General features: G+C 39.0%; 1 protein-coding gene across 1 annotated transcript; it reads right to left on the reverse strand.

The window, feature by feature from the left end:
- Nucleotides 1-9,410: 9,410 nt before the first annotated feature.
- LOC143614189 (jasmonate-induced oxygenase 2-like) lies at nucleotides 9,411-11,683 on the reverse strand. Its single transcript, XM_077087697.1, has 3 exons — nucleotides 11,165-11,683; nucleotides 10,512-10,842; nucleotides 9,411-9,794 (listed from the first exon to the last, which is right to left on the reverse strand). Exons 1-3 carry the CDS (start codon nucleotides 11,656-11,658, stop codon nucleotides 9,561-9,563), a joined length of 1,059 nt encoding a protein of 352 aa, XP_076943812.1. The 5' UTR covers nucleotides 11,659-11,683; the 3' UTR covers nucleotides 9,411-9,560.
- Between the last annotated feature and the right edge of the window lie 201 nt (nucleotides 11,684-11,884).

The raw sequence follows: 11,884 nt of genomic DNA on the forward strand, positions 1-11,884 counted from the left end.
TTACTGCTGCTGCTGATGATGGGTTAGCTGTCCTCAAAGCGTTCCTCGAACCACCCCGTTCTTCTGACGGAGCGGGTCTAAGTGGAAGCGGCCCTGAAGCTTGATCCTGAAGATCCCTTCCCATTGCTAAGATAGACTTGTATAGTTTTATTCTTTTAGGCGGGTAGTTACCCGGCCATTCTTGTAATATATTCTTGAAATATTAATCTTTTTGCGTATAAGATTGTTATTTCCTTCTTTGGGTTCCTTGCTTTATAAACTTATGACTTGCATACTTAGTTTAAATTAGCAATTTTCCAAGTGTTTAGAATAAGAACCTTTGAACGTGGTTGATAATGGGTTAAAGTTTCGCTTCCTCCTTCGTGATTGTGCGGGTAGAACCGTCACTTGCACTTGGTAAGATGGCTAAACTTTAACCTTCATCTGACCTGCGCGTAGGTTTTCCTTTTCGAAATTTCTAAGGCATTAAGATAAGTTAACCTTTGAACGTGGTTGATAATGGATTAAAGTTTTCGCTTCCTCTTTCGTGATTGTGCGGGTAAGACCGTCACTTGCACTTAGTAGGATGGCAAAAGTTTACCCTTATCTGACCTGTGTGTAGGTTTTCCTCACCTTTTGAGGATAAGTTAACCTTTGAACGTGGTTGATAATGGATTAAAGTTTTCGCTTCCTCTTTCGTGATTGTGCGGGTAAGACCGTCACTTGCACTTAGTAGGATGGCAAAAGTTTACCCTTATCTGACCTGCGTGTAGGTTTTCCTCACCTTTTGAGGATAAGTTAACCTTTGAACGTGGTTGATAACAGGAAGTCTTGCTTCCTCTTTCGTGATTGTGCGGGTAGAACCGTCACTTGCACTTAGTAGGATGGCAAAACTTTACCCTTATCTGACCTGCGTGTAGGTTTTCCTTATCCTTTTTAAGAATTTTGTTTTGAACCGTTCGACGCGCGGTTGTCGATAGGTTAGTGTTCGGTTTCCTTTCATGATTCATGCGGATAGACTGGCACTTTCATTTAATGGGATAATTGAACTCTTCCCCTTCAACTGACCTGCGTGAAGGTTTGTCAAGTTATTGGGTTAGTGCGGGTAGGACCGCCTTCCCACGCAACGACTTCACGTAATGTGAACGCCGTCACCAGTGTTGCCTAGTTTAACCGTTCAACGCGCGGTTGTTGATAGGTTATTATTCAGTTTCCTTTCATGATTCATGCGGATAGACCGGCACTTTCATTTAATGGGATAATTGAAGTCTTCCCCTTCAACTGACCTGCGTGAAGGTTTGTCACGTTTTGGGTTCGTGCGGGTAGAACCGCCTTCCCATGCAATGACCTCACGTAATTATGCGGTGAAAACCGGCATATTAGTGTTCAGAAAAGTATAAATGTAAAATCATCAGCTTCGATGTTCTTAAAGAGAATCATTTCCATTAGAAGTGGCTCTTGGCCTTTTCTTTACAAATTGGAATTGATTTACATGCAAACTGTGTAAATGAGCTCCCTTCCATGTTGGGATGGGAGCGCCATCGAGCCGATACGCACCTGGTTCGGGATCTCGTTCTTTACGCAGCATGTAGTCTCAATGTTGAAGCTGGAATTTTTATTCGTTTTCCCCAGCTGGGGTTCTACACGCATCCGCCTGCTCAGCCTTTATTGCGCCACGAGGTGCGCGAGCGTCCCATCTCTGACAAATGCTTCGACCATGTCTTTTACATCTATGCATTCTTCGGTGTTGTGGCCCTTTGTCTTGTGAAAGTCACAGTATTTGCTCCGATCAGCATCGTGACGATGTCGGATTATCGGAGGTTTTGGCCACGGGAGCTCTTCAGTGGCGAATATCTCAGTGACGCTTTTGGTGAGTGGCGTCCATCTGGAGTTTCGGTGCGGCTGTACATTATCCCTTCCGCCCAACCGATGTTGCAAGCCGGATGAGGTGTCAAAGTTTACCCTTGACTGCCAAATGCCTATCTTTCGTTTTTTATTTAGTCGGGCTGTGAGGACGTTGTCCTCTCTCGTCCTCTGGGTGTAGAGGTTTGTGCTCTGTGGGAGATCTTTACCCAGTTGCTTCTCCGTTTCCGCATAGCGTTTTGCTGCTGTCATGATGCCATCCCATGTGGATGGCATGCCATCTTTACCCGTTAGGGTGCGGATGAGCTCTGGGTCATGTGCGCCCTGGATGAAGGCAGCGCGAACAAGATCTTCGCTGATATTGCCCAAACTTAGCTTCTTTGAGTTGAAGCGAGTGATGAAGTTTGGCAGAGATTCATCTTCCTCTCGTATGCATTTGAGGATTGTCCATTGCTCCTCGGTATACTTCCGTTGCTGGCTGAAGTGTTGGCTAAACTTCTGTTGGAAGTCTGCCCAGTCGTATATGTGGTTGACCGGTAGACGATCAAACCAAGCTCTAGCAGCCCCAACAAGCGTCATTTGGAACATGTAGCACCACGTGGGTTCCGTCCAATTGCTGACGGTTGCCCCCGCTATGAACCTGTTCAAATGATCGTCTGGATCAGATAAACCGTCATATGTGCCTATGTTAGGCATTTGTTTGGCACTCTTTTGGGCGATTGCTTCCGCAATGTCCCTTGCAAACTTGGACGTTCCTGCATTTGCAACGTTTGGTCTAAACGTTTTGGAGAAGTCTCGTGGACTTCCACCTGTGCTTTTTGGGTTGAAGGCTTGTCCAAAATGCCTTTTCGGTTGGGATTCCGTTTCCTTACGCTTCCCTTTTGCCCTATGGCGAGGGTTCGCGTCGGAGTCGGATTCCTCCGAGTCATCCTCCCAGTATTCGAATTCGTCGGCCTGTTGCACGGAACGCAAGCGTTCGTCCAACTCAGCCTGGAATTCCTTTTGTCGTGCCTCCGCCCATGCCTTAACTTCATCGAGAGTCTGGCGGGGGAGTCTTCGTTTCTCAAACTGGGTATCGGTGGGTAGGCGATCATTTACTGCACTTGCCCCAGCTTTGGTAAGTGGGGTAGTGTTCGTAAAATTTACTTCACTTGCCCCGGCTTCGGTAGCCGGGGTAGTGTTCGTAAAAACTGTGTTGCCGGTATTCCCCCCCGTAGCTGGGGTTGTGGTTACCGGAATTTCTCTAACCATCTTTATAGAAGTTTGAAAAAACTGGAGAAAAATAAAGTTCTAGCTTTATGCACGGATGGCGCCAATGAAGAAACACTAACCGGACCCCGGGCAGATTACGGATAACCTGGGGGTTAGATAGATGTTTCCCACGAGGGGTTAGACCCTTGGAAGATGGTTCTTCTGATAACCTGCAAAACAGACACCGTGAGCTCGTCACTGAGAAGGGGGGGTTCCTCCTTGTGACCACCCTCCGGCGTGAGAATAAGACTAGATTGCTCTTTAAATATAAATGTATATTAAGAGATTGCTAGGGCAGATATCAGGTATATTCTGATGATATAAGATAATGTCATGTAATAATGTGTTGAGATGATCATACCATTTGGGGTATTTATAGCCGAAGGTAGGTTTCCAAGGAGGTATGGCCGGCTGCTACAGTGTTCCTGTTCATCAACAGTAGCCTACGCACGTGCCCTGCTGGTAGTTGGTGGGTAGGCAGCGGCTGATAGTGACCAGGCCTGCTGTGTACTATTCCCTTTCCACCAACTGCCGGCTACGCACGTGGTATGACAGTAGTTGGTGAGTAGGCAGCGGCTAATAGTGATACAGTACAGGAGCATGCTGCTCGCCATACTGTATCAGTGAGCTGTCGTATCTCTGATCAGATCTTTCGCCCATACCTCGTCATGTACAGTAAAAGATCCTTCAGTATACGGACTGGCTTATTTGGGCGGGAGTATTCCCCCTCCCGCCTCTGTGCGGGATTGCTCCCGGCTTGGCTCATTCCTTCAGGTGACACTGAATGATCGAGAGCTAAGTGCCTTGTGCGTGTAGCCATGCTGCGCGGGTGGCCTTCCCTAATGGCTTGTATCCGAGGCTGCGGGGACAGGCGGAGTCCTTCACCATTGGGAGGCATTTCCTGCGGGACCAGCTTGCGTACTGCGCGTAAGGACGTCACGTCTCTGATCATGGTTGGTTCTGCGGATCCAGTTGGTCTCTGCGCAGACTTCCCTGTTTAAGGTGAGTCTTGCGGGTCCAACTGGGCTCTGCTGGGACCTACCTCTTCAGGAGAATATACAATTATTATCCTATTATGTCATTCGTGACAACATCCCATGTGCAAACATAACAAGTTTGTAAACTAAGAATAGATTTGTATAAAGTTTGATCAACTTTTGTTTAAAGTTGCTTTAAATAAATATGCTACGTTATGCTTTTATTCCAGGAGAGCTTTCATGAACAAAATGCAGGTGAGAAAAAGAGAAGTGACGACGATGTATGGTGGCACATCACTTGTGTATGGCCCGACATCCTCAGACCTCGCCTATACATGAGCTTCATGCATCATGCTTACTCATTAGTATCAATCGATAAGTTTAAGAGGATCGAAACACCAATTTAAAAGTATTATGTGACATATTGAGATGGTGTAAAAATGCTAGATGAAATGATAAGATTTTATTGAGCTATTAGAGGTATATAGAAATCCATAATGACACTAATTTGTTATGTACGTGTCATAAAAATATTATTTATACCTTTATTCGTTTTTCCTTATCATTTTTTACCCACGTGCTATATTATCGACACAGTTCATATTTTACCAATCTTTTAACCTACGTTACGCTTGTCATTTTTTCAGTTTTTTTGTTTTAATTTTTCTATACAAATAATATGTATAAAATTCAAATAAATATATTTAAAAATTAAGGTAAGTTTTTGTAAAAGATTTATTGATAATAAAAAAATTACATAATAATAAAACATACCATGATTAAACATTATTCACTAAAAAATAATATTCGCTTTTCACTAAATTTATTTTAAATGCAACTAATTGATTACTAGTTTCGGTATCCTTTAAATTGTGGATTTAAACACATGCCAAAACCGCTAATCAGGAAAAAAAATTTTATTCTAAACATAACTCGGTTTATACATTATAAACAAAACTCGGTTATCGTAAAAACTTATAACATGTGGTCCCAAAAACATCATCTAGCACCATGGCTCATAATATAAAAAATAACCACAATACATTGGTAATTCTCAAAATGCTAACATATCGCAATATGTGGAAGACATGATTAAAAAAATAATAAGATGAATGAGAAAAAAATTGTTTCCATGTCTCTTAGCATAAATATAATTTTATAAAATATGCAGCTATATTAAGAATATTTATATATATATTTTTGAACAACGTCTGGAACCACCCTAATATCCGAGTGAGCCTTTCTAAGACGTGATGTCAGTCGTTTATACTGATTTTGACGCTTCGGGCTGGGCTCGCCTAAAAACGCCATCAATGAGGAAACTCATCACTGTGAGAAACTCTTTTGAGTTAGCTTTCAAATTTAAGATGTTAGGATCTCAAGTCTTAACCATCACCCACGTATCGCTGGACCCGAATGTCAACTTCTTTAATAATAAATATTAGTTGGTACAGTGTTGCATAATATCTTATATTATTTGTTGATGACAAAAAGCCAAATATTTACAAATTCAATATTTTTCCAGGTGGTTTGATCGGGACTTTGGGATTTTTATACAATTAATTAATGGAATGGCCATCTTAATATTAATATTATAAGTAGTTTGAAAATTTTAATCGTACATGTGCTCTTAAATGGAATTATTAAATCCACATGCATGGCATCTCCTATATTCATAAATCACTTTGATGTGCATATTTTATTGTTTTATAAAGATTTATTTGTGATAATTTAATGTTTTCGTCTTTTCTATTTTACTTTCCGGATATACTATTTTACTTTGGATAAAGATGGGTTTACACAGCGAATCTTCATGTTATCCACATGTGTTTCAACTTGTGAAACATTATTAGCGACTACCAGATGACTCACGTTTTACGACGTGTGTGTGAAAGTTAAATATAACCTAACCTCTAACTTGATTTACCTTAAACATTATATTTAAGGTATTATTATTGAATACGCATTAAATAATGCATACTAATTATAGTGATTATGATTTACGAAAGACTAGAAATAACTTTCTTCATTCATTATGTCTTGTACAATAAAATTAAAGATCTCTCTCTCTTCAAAGGCAAGGGCGAAGCTTGGAATACCTAAAGAGTTCGTCTGTGATTCCTCACTAAAGTAGCATCGCTATTCTGTCTAGAAGCAAACACCTAAGACGACTTTACAATGATTAATGGTAATTCACCAGTGAAAGTAGTTGACGCACCTTGGTGATTCTTAGTAGCATCCGTTGGTAATCTTTTGCAAATGAAAATACCCATCGCAATTAATATATTTGATGATGGTTTTTCTTTGGTAAGGTAACGTCCAACTTTTTGTTAAATAATGAATGACGGAAAGTTTTGTTATTTAACTGTGTGTCGTTAAGTTAGTCGTGCGTTAAGTGTTTGGATAATATTTGGATTTGGAATTGTGAGTAGGTTGTGGGGCCTATGGCCCCCTATATAAGCCTAACCACTCCACCTTTTCACCACTTTGTTACCTTCCACCCCACACACACACTCAAGAACACACAAACACACTTTCTCTCTACGTTCCGGATCCAAATCCGTGTAAAAAGAAGAAGAATCTCGTGTGTAGACATCATCAAATAACAAGAATCATCGTACAGATCTACGTATTGTCCGAATCTGGACTCGAACCCGAAGCAAAGGTAGGTTTCGGTTTAAATGGTTAAGTTTTATGGTTAGAATCATCATGCAAATAGATATAATGATAGATCGGGGTGTAAAATGTAAGAAAAATATAAACTTGTTAAGTTATAACCTCTTGGGTACACTTAAGATGAAAAGGTGGTCTTGGACTATGAGAGATATGGGTTCAGGATCAGGTGAATGGGGTCAGAATGTGTCAAAAGTTGGGAAAGAATAAAAATCAGGTCCTGAGGAAGAGTCACGAAGTAAAATGGCTTAAAAATGATAAAAGCGAAGAAAGGCTGGCATTTCGCTTCGCTCAGCCATGAGAAGCGAAACAGGCATTTCGCTTCGCTTAGCCATGCGAAGCGAAACGCTTCCATGCGAAGCGAAACAGTTTCATGCGAAGCGAAACGCTTCCATGCGAAGCGAAACAGCTCAACCCCAGCCATGGGCGCTGCCCCTTGGACCCTGCTAGGGGCTGCCGCCCCTAGACCCCGCTACCAGGGGCGCTGCCCCCGGACCCCCGTTAGTTGAGGGTTTCATAAATTGAGATGTAGGTAGTTGTGGTAATAGATAATTGACACGCGTAATGTATTGAACAGTTAGCCGTGCTCAACTAAAGAAGCGAATTACTATTAACGGCGAGTTAAATCGACTCCAAGTGAGTTCTAGCCCCATTTCTCTTTGAAATGTTTTCGGAGCTGCGTGCATACTCTTATGTGTTAGTTAATACATTTACTTAATTGATAAATGTATGATACGTGTATGACTACGTATTGAATGTTATTGCTATATAATGATAGTATGAATGAGCATATATATATATATACATGAGACAGGTAAAATATGCATGTATGATAAAAGTATGGTTATTCGAGGTAGTAGAGACCAGACCCTTATAATATCTGTGATGTTAGGGACCAGACCCTTACAATATCTGTGATGTTTAATGTAGAATAGCTTATGGTATACCATAGGGTTTTATAAGAGAAAGTATGTAAGTATGTATGCATGTATATAAAGTATGTGTGAAAGAAGTAACAGCAAAGTAAGGTATGAATGCGTATCTTCGGACACGTATGAGTAAGGGCAGGAATGTATTGTATGCTAAATTGATTAACTAGAACTCACTCAGCATGGCTGACTTTTAGTATGCATGCAGGCAAATAGATTGAGGCAGCTGGCTTAAGGAGGGACACATGGCATGGACAGAAGAGATTGGCATCTACGATGAAGTGTCAAGATTGTTTTAATTAATCACGAATTGTATGTTAAGACAAGAATGAATGTTTTGTAATGTGATGTATGAAGTTTTAAATTATTCCGCGAAGGTTTTAATTAACTCTGATTTTAGAATTGTGTTTATGAGTAAATCCAACACCAAAGTAGGGTTACCGGGAATGGGGCCTTACAGGTAACCTCCATTACTGATAGATTAACCGGTGTTTATTAATTACATGCTATAATTTAGGTTTTATCTATGTTTGAAATTTATCTTTGGTTGTGTTTGCATGTTTTAATTCATGTTTTCTTTGTGTTTCAAATAAGTCTTTTGATGTCTATTTTAGAGGCGTATTTAGTCTACATTTGTGTTCGGTTGACAGCTTTGATATGTGGTTATGGCTTGAGATATCAAGGATAATAATGATCATATCAATCCCTGGAATAATGACTAGTCAAAGATGAAGAAATTCTCTCTATAAGTTATGCATTTCATATATTTGTATTTATTGTATTTCTAAAGTTTAGCTTTTGTATCCTCTATTTATATCCATGTAACATCCTATTCAAAGTGTGGGTTCATAATATATTCAAAATGTTAATATGGTATCAAAGCTCATATCTCTTTTCCGGGCAACTTAACATCCTATTCAACGAGAAAACTTTTGATCCTATTAGCCTGTAAACCATCGTCCGCCACCCCTAAATTTCTTTTCCGACCACCTCTATATTTCTTTTCCGGGCACTATGATCCCATCATCTCTACCGAAATCCCTTTATAAAAAACACCTCTACCTACATTACCATTGCAATGGTTACTTCTTCAAACACAACTACTTCTCCGTCTATATTAGTTAGGTTTTGCAAAACCTGTAATCCTATCACCGCCGGAACTATCATCTTTCCAACGAACTCTACCTTTGATCTTCACCCAAACATATATATATATATATATATATATATATATATATATATATATATATATCTTCTTTTGCCTCTAACTTCATATCCATTTGCATCTTCAACTCATCAACTTCTTCTCTTGCTCAAACACGGCCATTATCCACTTTTATCCAAGATTGGACTTATCCGATGGTCGTCCATCTTGCGGGGGCATATTAAGGATAATAATGATCATATCAATCCCTAGAATAATGGCTAGTCAAAGATGGAGAAATTCTCTCTATAAGTTATGCATTTCATATATTTGTATTTATTGTATTTCTAAAGTTTAGCTTTTGTATCTTTTATTTATACCCATATAACATCCTATTCAAAGTATGGTTTCATAATATATTCAAAACATTAATACGAGATAGAGTCTAAGTGTTAGGGTTGTTAGCATCATAGCATGGTTGTTACAAAATATCAAATGACATTGCAACAGTCAATATAATAATAAATAAATAAATAATACACTTTTGAGTGAATATAATTTATAGTTTTGTAAGCACAAATTAGAAAAAAGATTATAGTACTGTTACAAATGATAACAAGACATTTAAATCTTTCTTTACACCTAGCTAGGTTGTTACAAGAAAGTGATGACTGTGCATGATTAACATCATATACACTATTACTTGATATATAACATATGTATACAAGGTCATCGTTGTGATTTTTAAGACTCTACCTGTGATTTCCCTTGAGGACCTCGAGTCCGTATGAAAAGTCTGTATTCGTCGAAAGTCATAGCCGGGTATAGAGCCGGTGTCTCCGGTGTTACCAACTCAGGTGCCGGATGAATGAGCAAATCGCTCTTCGGGTTATAGAAGTATGCCAACGACACTCGCTCTTTGTCTGGATTCACTATCACCCTGTGTTCTACACTCTTGTAGATAGCGTTGCTTATAACCTTTCAAAAATTAAAATTAAAATTAAAATTTAACACAAGATACCAAATTGTCCAAAGAGACATAATATACATGTGCTACATATATCTACCGAATTTATAACATGTGCATTTAATGTTTTGTTTTTGTCACTTGGCAATTTGCCTTTTATTGGACCATCAGAAAGAAGAATCTCGCGGCAACTTAACCACCGAATCATCAATGGTTGGTCCGTATTTGGCGCAGAATGAAATTGACATAGATCCGAATAAGCTTTAATTGTTTTATTATATGGTTAAAAAACAAAAACAAACAAACAAACTTTATAGAGAGAAAGGATATTGAAATTTTGACAATATCTATTTTCACCTATTTGTCGGGATTAATTCCTAACTTTGAACATATTTACAAACAGACTCAACTTTGAACACACACACACACACATATATAGCGATCCCACACTAACAGAAAGCTAATTATGGATAAGCAACCACTAAATTTTGCATAAGAAGACACGCTTTTGAAACATAAGTAGCCAGATAAGCAGCTCATGCCACAACTTTTGGTTAGTATAAAATCGTTGAAGGAAAATATGTTCAAAGTTGGAACTATTTGTAAATCTTTCCTTGAGTTGAGATTCATCACAGTCAATAGATGAAAGTTAAAATTATTAAAATCCAATAATGCAGAAAGTAACATGTATTTTGTTTTTTCTTTTGAAAAAAGAAATAGATATATACCTGAAGTTGATCCCCAATATTGACGATAATTGTGTGATGAGCAGGTTTAACTGTAATCCATTGATCATCTCGACGGACTTGAAGCCCGCTAACGTTTTCATCAGGGAGGAGAAAGGTGAGGCCACCGGGATCAGAATGCGACGAAAGACCTAGTGTTAAGTCAGGTTGTGGACACTTAGGATAAAAGTTAACTCTCGAACAAGCCCCAATGTCATCTCCACCAAATTTGTTTTGTAGATAGTCTTCCTTTAATCCCAAATTTATAGAAAATGCTTCTAGCAAATCCTTACCCAAACGTACTATTTCCTTGGAGTATTCTTCCACAATTTCCCTACATTAAGAAAACATATTTTTTAACTTAGAGATTCAAATAATTATTTAATAAAATCTATCATGCAAGCAACTACTATCTAAAATAATTAAGAAAGCCTAGTATTTAGGAAGACAATCATGCAATTAAGGTATCTTCTTGATTAAAAATTAATGCTTAGTTTTTTACTTTTTTATACTTTTTATTTTCATTCTATGGCGGCCTTGTTGCAACTGATAAGATTGCTGCTTTGTGACCTTGAGGTCATGGATATTAGCTGTAAGACTTTAAGACTTACAGAGTGTAGGGTAAGTTTGTGTACATCAGATTACGAAACGCTCACCTCAAAGAAGCTGGTTTCTCAGGCCATTTTTTGTGATCCTTTAGTGAACAAGGAAGATAATGAAGAAAATAATAATCACTCCAATCAAGTATAGCACCCTTTTGAAGCCCTAATCTGCTTCCATACCCTTCATATGTTTTCGGCGAATTCGCATACTTTTGCTTCACTTCCATCGACTGATGAAAGAATTCCCTCCAAATCTCTCTTGCTCCATCAACCAACTCATCACTCAACCCATGATTAATCACTTGGAAGAACCCCCACTCTCGGCACGCAACCGAGATTTCATTTAATATGGTCTCACGAGCGGTTTGATCACCTGTCTTCATACCAGCTAGATCGATAAGCGGTATGTTTATGTCGAGAGGATTTGAGTTAAACGATGGGCGGTCTAGTGGTGGCTTGACGTATCTGTCTGGAATTATTGGCTTGCCGCTTTCGGACAATGACTGGACTCGGACAATTGGCTCAGGCCAATCACTAGGGCAGCTCATGGTTGATGAGATAGAGTGTGATAAGGTTATGAGTTGTGGTGCAAACTGGAAAGATGGAATGTGGTTTTAAAGGCATGAAGAGGGTGTAGTGAAAATGACTTAAAAGGAAAACGTGCAAATATATGGAATGGAACAAGTGTGTGTATGTGTGTGTGTTTTGATGTGTTAAAACGTGTCATGTTGTTAAGTATGAACTCAAGTTTTGCTTTTATTTGATTGAAAACGT

This window comes from Bidens hawaiensis, unplaced genomic scaffold (genome assembly GCF_021521415.1).
Source record: "Bidens hawaiensis isolate Kalapana, Puna unplaced genomic scaffold, B.hawaiensis_p1.1 tig00039148_1, whole genome shotgun sequence".
Classification (NCBI taxonomy): Eukaryota; Viridiplantae; Streptophyta; class Magnoliopsida; order Asterales; family Asteraceae; genus Bidens; species Bidens hawaiensis.